This window comes from Nomascus leucogenys, chromosome 18, assembly GCF_006542625.1.
Source record: "Nomascus leucogenys isolate Asia chromosome 18, Asia_NLE_v1, whole genome shotgun sequence".
In the NCBI taxonomy this organism is placed as follows: domain Eukaryota; kingdom Metazoa; phylum Chordata; class Mammalia; order Primates; family Hylobatidae; genus Nomascus; species Nomascus leucogenys.
In genome coordinates this window covers 75,475,409-75,488,014 of record NC_044398.1, presented here as the reverse complement: position 1 = coordinate 75,488,014, position 12,606 = coordinate 75,475,409, and the positions used below count along the sequence as shown (strand labels likewise).

At 35.3% G+C, this 12,606-nt stretch overlaps 1 protein-coding gene across 1 annotated transcript in view; it reads left to right on the top strand.

Annotated features, from left to right (window-relative positions):
• ADAMTS6 (ADAM metallopeptidase with thrombospondin type 1 motif 6) overlaps positions 1 to 12,606 on the top strand; it is a 335,185-nt gene that overhangs the window by 209,885 nt on the left and 112,694 nt on the right. The window contains exons 13-14 of the mRNA XM_003265987.2: positions 5,983 to 6,128; positions 8,282 to 8,345. Coding sequence (XP_003266035.1) covers positions 5,983 to 6,128; positions 8,282 to 8,345 — 210 coding nt within the window. The remainder of the gene's footprint in view (positions 1 to 5,982; positions 6,129 to 8,281; positions 8,346 to 12,606) is intronic.

Genomic DNA, 12,606 nt, shown 5'->3' with positions numbered 1-12,606 from the left:
AGTTTTCTGAATAAATCTTTTTAAAAAGGGAGGGGGTAGAAATACTGCTCGAGTGATAGCATAGACATATCCAAAGATTGAATCCATGATGATCTCGTCAAACTCTGGCTGCAAAAGATATGGGATCCCTGCCCAGGGGCGCAGTTCCACAAATGTTCCATGTAAGTATGGGAACTGTTCCATGCACATTTAACAGATGGAGTAAGAAATATAGCCAAAAAATTAAAAACTGATCTTTGCGTGAGTCCTGGGGGGTCTGACATCGCTATTACAGCCATTGGATGTTCGCCTGAATAAGCCATTCAAGGATTGAATAAGAACCATATGGTCTGAATGGATGTGCTCAGGGACAGTAGCATTAACCAAAGGAGGAAATCTGATGAGCCCAGACGGTGCGCTGGTACTGTGTGTCTATGGGTCAGTCGCCTACAAATCAATTAATATAACTTTCATCCAGAGAGCTTTCCTTGGATACAGCATCAGCAATAGCCCTTTGGACAGGAATCAGAGCAATGCCATAATTGATGAAATAGTAAATAAGGATTTAGATTGTGAAAACTTTGATAGTAGTGTTGGCATTGTTACTGAACAGGATATTAAGGATAATCAAAACCCAATCCTTGTAATCCCTGTTGGTGACCACAAAGAAGGCTTCAAGTACTGGCTTATAGCCAATAGATTGATTTAATGATTCCACAAGACCCAATTAGAGATATAGCCCAGCATTTGGGTTTACATGTAAGTGACACTGATTCCTAATATCTTTCCATAGGAAACATAGGGCTGGATTAGAATAGTATTACTAAATGCCCTTCTAAAGCACTGGATATATAATAGGACGTTTGCAGCCTTAGATCTTAATTTACTTACGGCAGAATACAGTATGTTTTGACTGCTTCCCAAGCTATAAACACAGGAAGTGAAGAAAGAATAGTTCTTCCAATTGCTGTAGAAATTTACATAGTATGGGATGACAACTTCTGATTTAGAATTTGGGCTGAAATGTGGCTTTAGCATTCCTGCACCTGCACAGTGGAAAGATAAGGCTTTTAATAGTGCTGTGCTCCAACACTCAGCTCTTCTGACTTGGGAAGAATGTTCTGTATTGAATCACTAATATTACTTCCTGCAAAATCTTATAATTTCCTTAGAGGTCTCTTATTCCAGATGCTGCCTGGACCCAGTACTGGATATTACAAGATATACCATAATCACATCTAAAAAAAAATTTAAAAAATACTGCATATACTCATCTTGAAGTTTTCCTTCATGGGAATGTGACAAATTTTCAAAGTTAAATTATTTGATTTATAATGTATCTTTCTTAAAGTCCCCTGATGTAGATCATAATATTTAGTAGTATAATAGCAAGAGATGTTGTTTAATAATAAGTAGTGTTTCTAAAGAAGGCTCTTAAAGCCTGACTGGAATATGCCATCTTTCTAGATTGTGTTGAAAACATTTATTTAATTTAGAAGAAATGTGAAAAGCAATAATGAACAATATAAGATTTTATTATTGGAAAAAAATATGGTGGCTTCACTTCTTTCACCTTTATGAATGTGGTTAAACATACCCCAATTAGCAAGAAGAAGGCCAAATTTATCCAATTTATCTGGATAATTTAGGCTAAAGTAACATGACTGTTATTTAGAATAGTCCAAAATCACTGGATTGGATAACCTTTGAAAATAAAGATTAGAAACTTGTTTGCATCTACATATTTAACTTTTCTAGTTTAAAATGTAAAGTAAAATTCTATGTCTCTGTAAATAGAGCGTTTACAGGTTTGGTAACTTGAGGTAAAATAAAGAGTAAAAACAGATGGCACAACACTCAGAATCTCATTATTATGTGCTTATAAGATTTAGATATTCCAAGGTGCTTTATTTGGTATAATCTAATTATTCTACTCATTATTTGCACACATTAAACTCTTAATTTATATTGATTAATGCAATCAGCTAGAAGAGTCATTCAAATCAGTTGATCCACATGAAGTCCCCATGGGCTTCTTAAAGCCCTTTTGTTAAGTTAAATAAGTTTCTTCTCTTAAAATCATATACTGCAATGATGTTTACTACTACCAAAGGAGAAAAGTAGCCATAATTATAAAGAGATCCATTTTTATAAATAACAAAGGAGGAAAACAAAACACAAAAGAACACTTCTGCAGAGATCAAAATCAAACAAGTTGTTACATAGGTTTTTAACTTTTTTGAAGGTATGTATGCATTGAACTATTTTAAAAGTTTTCCTAATCTAAACCATATTGGAATCAAGAACTAAAATTAGTTTCCATTTTATAGTTAAGGAAACAGAAGAAAGAAAAATGACTTGCTTTGGACCAAAGATATTGCTAGTACTGAAGTTTGTAACGTAAAGTCCTACACAGACCAAAGTTGTTAACTTGTTAGCTAGTTAACTAAGTTGTTAACTAGTATTAAATTAGAGACTACACTCTTGTCAATTGCTAGGTGACTGATACTTATATTATGAATTATTTACCCATTAATCTTTGTTATTTAACTTTCTGATAAAATTACCTATTATGATATAGCTCCATGGAATAGATACAACCAAAGCATGAATTTATGCAGTATAAGGCCTTTTAGCAAACCATTTATGAAATACTACTGCTGTGTAGACTTTAGTGATGAACACTGAGCAGCATTTTACAAAGTGAATATTGTATTTATCTTTTACCTAAAGAATGACTTTAGTTCATGTGACTTTTCTCACTGCCCTACATTTTGTGAGCATTCTAGAAATGTGTAATAATATTAATAAATACTTTGGAACCTACATCTTTAAGTATTCTTGTAGCTCTCACAATTCTTTCGTCACCTTACAAATGAAAAAACCTGACTATTTTTTCTCTACAAATCATAGGTATATACAAAGAGGTCTGAAATAACATGTGTATCTACAGCTGTGTTTAAAAAAAATCTCTAGTATTATTTTGTATTTTATGTAGTTATAAAAATCCAGTAAAGCATATTATTCTTTAATGTCTTCAAATACATAATCATACACCTCCAATGGATTTTTTTTTACCACTAATTTTTTTATGTATTTTAGACAGATAATCCCTTTTCTACTAGTATGTGATCTTGGGCAAGTCAATTCCTTTAGGTTCTGGTTTCCTCATCTGAAAAACTGAAGTGCTTAGGCCTTTTGAATTCTGAAATTCCTTTGAGCTTTAGATTCAATTCTGTGATTATATAAAATAAATGTAAAATCAAGCTTTAATGTTATTTGAAATCAATAATGCTAAGTTTCCAATTTGAAAAAATAGGCATGTTTTAAGATTTGAAGTTTCTAAAAGTGTCAGTTCTCATTAATTGCAGACGGAAAAAAAAAGCAGTTAATTGCTGGCCAGGACTATAATGCTCAGTTATTTGCATAGGAAAACTGGGTGCAGACATAAATATTTTTACACACAGTTACTTGTAGTAAGAAAACCACAAAACTGGAGATTATTTGGCCAGATGTTGTGACTTTTGTATAGGTGCAGATCTGATACAATTAACATATCACTATAAAAATTATTGTTCTTCAAGACCAACTAGCTAAGTCGTAAGTTTTCAAGTCGAACATTTTCTCCCTCTCAAGTATACATTATCAGTAAGCCTGATCACAGGGTTGATACTATATTATTGGTTTAGCCAGCTGCCTCTTCTTCATCATTTTGGACAGATGATCTTTTTTTCTTCATGATAATTTTTATTGCTCAAAACTCAATAATCTTTCTTAATATCCTGTTTTAATATTTATCAGACTTAGGGTCAGATATTCTTCCCTACAGCCAAGGAAATGTTAACTTCCTCTTACCTAATTTTTTATAGACAAATAATTGCTCAGCACGTTCTAAAAAGTCCGTTATGCTGTTACAACTACCACAGCTCATTGATTGTCAATTTGGTACCACCTACTAGGAAACAAATATGAATTTGGTTTCTTTACCCTTCAGTATCTCCAGTTCCTTCCTGACATGTGATAACCAAAATAGGACACAATTCCTTAATTTAACTACTTATTAATTAATCTAATTAATTTTTGTTGCATACGTACTATGTGCCAATTAATTAATCTAATAAATTTTTGTTACACACTACATGCCAAGTGCTATTCTAGGCATTCATTGTTTCCAATAAAACGTTTTGTGGTGATGCAAATGTTCTGCATCTGCTCTGTCCAACATAGTAGCCACTAGCTACCTGTGGCTAGTGGGTCTGAGGAACTGAATTCTTTAATTAATTTAAAGTTAAATAGCCACAAGTGACTCTTGAGGCTTTTACATTACAAAGAAGTAATTTGATAAGTAAACAGGGCAATTTAAAGTAGTGTTAAGTGGTAAGAGGGAACTAAAGCAGTAGGACAGAATCACTATTATGTGGTCTGGGAGCAGGAAAGAGTATTGAGGTATCATTTTAGAATAAGGATGGTCAAGGAAAGATCTCTCTGTTGAAATGACACTTGACCTGAGACTGAAAGATGAGAAGACAGCAGTAGAAGGAATTGGGAACAAAGCATTACTAGAAGGACCAGTAAATTTAGATGCTCTAAGGAGGAACAAGCTTAGTGTATGAAGGTGGAAATCCAATGTGTCTGGAGTAATCTGTGTAAGAGAGAGGATGGGGCTGAGGAAGGAGGCAGGGGCTAGATCACTAAATCTACTGTTTATCAGTGTTATGGAAGTAGGAAACCACTGAGTTTTTTTAAGCAAAAAGGTGACATAATGTGATAACATGTTTTTAAAAGATCTTTCTAAATGCTCTCTGGAAAATAGATTCTAGGAGAAAAACGTAGAAGCACAATGATCAGGTAAGAAGCTACTCCATTTGCCAGTTTGATCTAGAGTATAGCGATGAAGAAGGTGAAAAGTAAAAGAATTCCAGGGATATTCTGGAGATAAAGCCAACAAAGCTTGGTGGTAGAATTAGTATAATAAACTGATCACTTTCTAAGTACCACATCATGATCCCTTTTCATTTTAATATAAGGTTGAATTTTTATTAAACAGCCTAACATTAATGACATTTGTTCAACTTTGCTGATAACCATGTTCCTTATTGTTATTCATATAAACAAATGACTTTCATAGTAGCATTATTTTGGTTTGTCAAAGTTTGATAATTTGAAAAATGCATCAACAAAAGTCTACAAATGCTTGGTTTAAAAAAGACTTTCATTTTGCCATATTCTGCAAATAAGATTTATCATGCTAGAGTTATGAGTTGATTTTGTGATGTCTGTGTCTTGATAAATTATTCCTGGCTTTCCACTTAGGTGCAGTATGTGTGGTTTATTGCGGAGAGTAGAGCTGAGCAGAATTCCAGTACATATGTTCATGTGGGGGCCATACACATGGCTAGTCAGTGTATATAAGGGTTTTTTTGTACCCAGTCCCTAATGTCTTGGCATTACTTTTATTATGTCTGCAGTGCTCACGTAGATGAAATGCCACAACACATTCTTTTACTATTGTAGCCTCAACTGGCTTTTTTTTTTTTTTTTTTTTTTTTTTAAGAAAGAGCAATTACCATCATAAAAATTCCTTACTGGGGAACTTTCCATATTGTGTTATCATTCCATGAGTCTAATAATAGTGGAATATAAAGACAAATTTTAAAGAAAATACTAAAATATCTAAAAAAGACTTTGAGGTCTATAGCTAGCTCTATAATGAGAAACATTAAAAGTCTAGAGGAATAGAAACAAGGGAAAAGAAGCAATGTGACTTTTTTTTAGAACTCCCGATACATGTTAGAGGCTTATAAATCATGGTCTAGCTAAGATAATTCGCAAGTCACATGCACCTTCACCAGTGTCGAAACACAGTTAGAGAACTATCTGTCTGTTATCTATTGGGAGAATGCTAATGCCTATAATTGGTCAGTACCTGACCCTTATGTATTTCTATCCTGATAGCTCTATCTGCCTAAAAGCTAATTCTGTGTTTTCTGTGAAATCTTGCAGTGGTGTTATCAGGGAGATTGTGTTCCTTTTGGCACTTGGCCCCAGAGCATAGATGGGGGCTGGGGTCCCTGGTCACTATGGGGAGAGTGCAGCAGGACCTGCGGGGGAGGCGTCTCCTCATCCCTAAGACACTGTGACAGTCCAGCGTAAGTAGCTAAAGTAAGCCGGAGCCAACAAAAAGACACAGTTGGAAATGATTCAAAGCTGTGGTTTCACATGTTATCTGTAAAAACGTTTCGCTAGTGAGCCAAGTACTTGTCTTCAGAACAAGCCATAGGCACAGGAAAGTGGAGGAGCTTTGTTAGACAGACTTTCTTTTTCTTCCTTTCCCCTTATTGTGTAACTAAAAATAAAATATAAAAAATAGAAAGTATTGTGTATCTGTCCCAGATAAGCCAGACTTTTAATCTAATAATAATCAGATAGATTTCCTCCTCCAAAAACTACTGAATTATGGATGAATCCAGATCTGGTCTTAGCTACATTACTATTATTCCCAGGAAACCTAAGGTCTTTTCACATGTCACATAAAATTATTACTGCTACATTAGTATTAAAAGGACCAATGAGAGCACTTCAAGGGTTGAAATGCCTTGATTCGCATCACAAATCACAATGAAAAGAATACTGCCCATGTGTTAAAATAGTTTCCATTCATATGCCCCCATTAATCATCTTCTGGAGCTGCCACCACTTTTCTCCCCATGACTGTTTTATGCAGGTCAGACTGCACCTCTCCCACCACTGTTTTCTCCAGCCAGAGTCCCCCTGGCACAAGGCCAGTGCCATCAGTATTCTTTGCTAGCTCTGTTGCTTCTCCCTCCTACCAGTGCTCCATGCCCATTACAGGTGGACGGTTCCTCTAGTTGTACTTTCTTGTCCTCCCTGAGACTAAGCTGTTCTCTGGCTGCCGCATGTCAAGTGCCCATTTTTGTCTAGAACACTGGCTGAGGACCTTCTTTCCCAGCTAGTATTTGATGGAGAATGATGTTATCATAATGGCTTTTCCTTTTTTTTCTCCCTGAAATAAAAGATGGTCTGTTTTTATTTTTTAGTTTTTCTCCATTTTTAACTCAGGATCCCTCTCTTTGGTTCCTGTCACCAACTGTCTTTTTTCTTTTCTTTTACTCTTTTTAGCTTGTTTTGCTTTATGTTAGTTCTGTGTTTCCATTCTCCCACTTCCTATCAATTATTCCCCTCTTGCTAAACAGAGCTTCCTGTTACCCATTCATAAAGCAGTCATGCTACCACCATCCCCACTATCTTGTTTTTGTCTGACCAACCCATTTCTCTCAAGCTGGTTCAAGCTGAGCCATTTCCCTTCCTTCCTTAGAGTCAGCATTCACTGGCATTCAAAATATATTCAAAATGTAGCTTTAATGATCCCATTGATACCAGTGAGCCAAAATTATAATTTAGACTTGATCTTTTTAAAAAAATTACAGAATAACTAACGTAAGTTCAACTGAAAGCTGCTATAAATTAATCAAAGTATAAAAAACCCTGTGATAAATAATATACCCAGGTACTTAAGGGAAAAAACTGGACCTTTTTTAAAAGAAGAAATCAGTTGTTTCTATCACTCAATGGTAGTATGCCCAAATAATAGCAATAGTTTTCCCTAATGTTAAATCCTTTAAAGATTAACTTATACTGGTCAAATATTTGACGTCTTACTGTTTCATTAATTTTGGTGAAATATAAAATATTTAGTATTTCTATAATGCAAAGCCATCTGATTTTTAGATTTAAATTTTTAAACTTCATAGACTATTTTGAAATAAGATGGAAATTTGTTTTTGCATTATTCACTTTGAATGAAAGCTATTTCCAAGGAGTTATTTCATGTTTCCTTGCTTCCCGTCTGGACTAAAAACAAACTTTCCATTTCCTAGTTGGTGAACATATAGCATCAGATTATGGATTTTGTTGAATATGATTTAAATGGCTTTTCATTATAAATAAGTGATTTTTACTATGATAATTAGAAAATATACTGATTCAATTGATTTTCTTGAGAATGTAAATCATGACAATTAAGAATCTTATAAATTACTAGTAAATTAATACAAAATTAATAGTACTAGTAATACAAATTAATAATAAATTGCCTTAATTTTTATGTTCAACAACCACAATTATTGCTAACAATCACCAGCATGATTACTTTAATAATTAAAACATGTCAAATGATATATTTTTTGAAAGTAAACTTTAGTATGTTTTCATCAAGTAATATATATACTCTTTGTATGGATAGATGTATTATATTCACATTTTAAACACAATGTTTTTTCAGACCTTCAGGAGGCGGAAAATATTGCCTTGGGGAAAGGAAACGGTATCGCTCCTGTAACACAGATGTAAGTAAAACCAAACTCTGCTATGAAAAATTAGCTTACTCTTTCCCTAGAGTAGGGAAATTTTTTTAATTTTAAACTATTTAATAAAAAATACATGTGTGTGAAGGTCACATTAATTTTCTAAATTGTTAATAATGAATGGAGCTGGCCTCAGCTCCATCAATTCCATTAATAAGGGTCAAGGGAGAGCTCCAGTACTGGGAACAAGTATATTCTTCCCCAGCAGATATCAAGAGAGGCACACACACCCTGAACTGCCCTGCCCCACACACTCACAATTTCAACACCACTATCTTTCTTGACTCCACATTAATCTTACTATGCCCTTTATTCCATTTTATGTTTGCCACTGCAAGAAGCCCCAGACTCCTACATTATCCCTCATCCAATAGATAAGATGCTGTATATTTCCTCCTCTGTTCTGTTTTCTATCCCTGCCCAACTACTGAAACTTCTTCTGTACCTTCAGGAATTCAAAACCCCTAATACTCACTTCTCTGAATTTTCCTTCCTTTCACCTTCTTACTTTAATGGAAACTAGCTCTTCCTCTGAAGATACTCCTTCTCCTATAGTCTTCAAACTGGATAGGCTTTTGTTTTCTCTCTTAGCCCTCGAATGACTGAGCCTCAAAGTGGATTGACAATGTTTATATCTCATTACTCCTCCAGATCACTCTTCCTCCCGCTATCTAAAAACCACAGCTTTTAATTAATATCATTAGACTGCTAACATTTTCATGCTCTCCACCTCTACTTCTGTCTTAATTCTTGGTGATTTTATAAATATGCAGATGATTGTCCTAACATCTTCTCTTGTGGATTTTTTTCATAGACATACAAACATGCTCCTATCTGTAAACAAACAAACCAAAAAACCATGCTAGTTATTTTCCCATTGCCTTGTTTCCATGTTCTCAAAAGACTTGTCTATACTTACTGAATCCATTTCCTCTCTTCACATTTTTTTTCTAGAATTGCTCCTATCAGGTTTTTGCCTTGATCATTCTATGGAAATACTCTTGTTAAGTCACAGATGATTTCCATGCTGTTAAATCTAATAGTCAATTCTGAGTCTTCAGCTTACTACTTCACTTTCAATAGGCTTCCAGGAAACTATAACATTTTAGTTGTTCTTTTACATTAATGCTTACTCCTCTTCCTCTTTCATTGGCTCCTACTCTTTTTTTTTTTTTTTTTTTTTTTTGAGACAGAGTCTTACTCTGTTGGCCAGGCCAGGCTGGAGTGCAGTGGCACCATCTTTGCTCACTGTAACCTCTGTCTCCTGGATTCAAGCAATTCTCCTGCCTCAGCCTCCCAAGTAGCTGGATTACAGGTGTGTGCCACCACACCTGGCTAATTTTTTATATATATACACACACACTTTTTAGTAGAGACTGGGGTTTCACCACGTTGGCCAGGCTGGTCTCGAACTCCTGACCTCAGGTGATCCACCCACCTCGGCCTCCCAAAGTGATGGGATTACAGGCGTGAGCCATCACGCCCGGCCAGTTCCTACTGCTCTTTACTCTGACTTCAATGTTAGAGTACCCAGGAGTTAGTCAGTGGCCTGTGTCTCTGCTCTACCACTACTCTTTTCTTTGGTGATCTTATCTGGTTCCATTGCTTTTGTACCATTTATTTGCCATTTGACCCAAAAATTTATATCTTCAGCCTGTACTTCTTTCATGAATCCCAGGTTCATATCTTATATTTAAATAGACTTTTAATGGACATCTAATGTTTAACATGTCCAACTGTCATCCCCAAAACATTTTCTCTACTCGTTCTTTCGGCAGTTTTTCCCATCTCAGATGTAATTCCATTTGGCTTGCACCAAAAATCCTAGAGTCTTTCTTGACACCTTTTTCTGTCTCATAGCTTATATCTAATTCCTCAGGAAATCCCATTAGTTTTGCCTCCAAAGTATATGGTAGGTGCTGCCTAACTTCACTACTGCCACTCTGGTCTAAGTTACCATTATCTTTCACAGGATTACTCTAATAGCCTTTTACGAGGATTCCCCTTTACTATACAGTCCTCAATATAGGAGGCAGAGTGAATCAGATTATCTTTTACTCAAAACCCGTCAGTGGCTCCCCATTTTACTTAAATCCAAAGTCGTTACAATGGCCTGCAAGGTCTACACAATCTGGCTTTTCATTACTTCTCTGAACTCATCTCTTACTATTTTCTTTCTCATTATCTCTGCTCCAGCAACATAGGTCTCCTTCCTTAAACATGGCTGACATGCTCCTACCTTCGGGCTTTTGCAGTGACTATTCCCTTTGCCTTGTGTACTCTTCTTCCAAAATATCTATGTGGTTAACTCTCTCGCCTCACCTTTACTCAACTGTCACCTTTTCAATGAGACCGTTCTGAGTACTGAATTTAAAATTGCAACCCTCTCCACTCCCTACAACTCTAGGACGCCTAATCTTCCTTACCCTACTCTATTTTCTGCCCTTCTATCACCTATATAGTTGATTTGCCATATTTAATTCTATTAAAATTGTATTTTGGAGTATTTTGGAATAATAACATGTAGCTTCAATTATGATGATCTTTTAGAGTTACCAATATTATTTATTCATTTGTTTAAAAAATAATTGAATGCCTATTGTATATTAGACCATGCTTGGGTGAGAAAGACAATCTCTGCCCTCAAAGAGCTTATAAATTTATTGGGAAATCACTTAGGTACAGAAAATTATAATACAGAGTGGTAAGTGATATGATGGGATTAGTATGGGATGCTATAAAAGCGCATAGAATGGCACCTAACCTAATTAGGGACTTTAAGGACTTTGTCCCACAGGAAGCTAGAGACATGAAGGGCAAATCTAAGGAGACCAGAAAAAAGTGACAATGAGAGCATCTTAGAAGGAAAATTAAGTGCAAGGCCTAGAGGCTAAGAAGTGTGATCTTTATCTTGAGACATTAAGAAACCATTGAAAGAGCCTCAGATTGATGCTTTAGATGAGAATGGATTGGTGAAAGACAAGATTACAACAGAACAATAAATCAAGAAAAATGTAAGGGTATTGGTAAGAATGATTGAAGTGCTGAGCCATGGGCTCTGCGCTAGGAAAAACAGTGGAGTCCAAAGAGGGCTAACAGGGAATAAATTAAGGACCTAACTTAAAAAGCCATAAAAATCAAAGAACCAGAATTGTAGGAAATACAGGGTGAGAGAGATAGAAGGTGAGGAGATCAGAGAATGAAATGTATTTGAATTAAAGATATGACAAGTGAGAATATTCTCAATGATGACAAATCTGGAGTGTGGCCATGGGAGTGTGTGCCTAAGTTGACTGGAGGTAAAGGAGTTCAAAGAACTTAAGTCTTGAGGAGGGGGACCTTTAACATGTGGATGTTAAAGTCACTCAGGATGCTACTGGAACTTAAAATATAGGGTAATACTGTGAACAGGCTATCAAACTCCTTAATAAGTGAGAAAGCGAGGCACAGTAGCTCAGGCCTATAATCCCTGCACTTTGGGAGGCTGAGGCAGGCAGATCTCTTGAGTCCAGGAGTTCAAGACCATCCTGGGCAACATGGTGAAAACTTGTCTTAAGCAAAAAAAATAAAAAGAGAGAGAGAGAGAGAGAGAGAGAGAAAGTGACCCTTATTTATTAAACCAGATAGGGGTGAAGCCAGATAGTGATTTGAAGCCAGATAGTGATTTGGATGAATGGTATGAATCTCAGAAGAATGGAAGTTTTATATAAGGGTAGAAGAACTGAATACCTGTCTACAATATATCACACATTTAGGTAGGAGTGAGAAAATCAAACCCATCTCTCAATTCCCAACTCATTCCATTATTATATAATCGCAGGGTTGGGCATACATTTAGACCCTAATGATATATGTATTATATACTGTAATGTGAATAATGGTAACAGGAAAAAAATGCCAAACATCTCAGCTTGTTGCATTTTATTCATGAGTTATGTGTTAGATGTTCAGATTGTAGAACTTACTATTGGTGGGTTGAGATTTCTGTTACTATCTTTGTCTTCTGTTTCATCTTTCAGCAGATTATATTATGGATACATATATATTTATGTTTTCTTCATTAATATTGACTCTACTAGCTCAGAACTTGAGGCAATTCTGCTGTCATACTAAAATGTATTTTCATGCTATCCAAGTTAATAAAGTTGTCTGAATGTAATTTTGTTTAAGCTGGGGCTTGCTTTAATGTAATCTAATATATAAAAATTTCCCAAATACCTAATCTACACTAGCACTGTCTAAT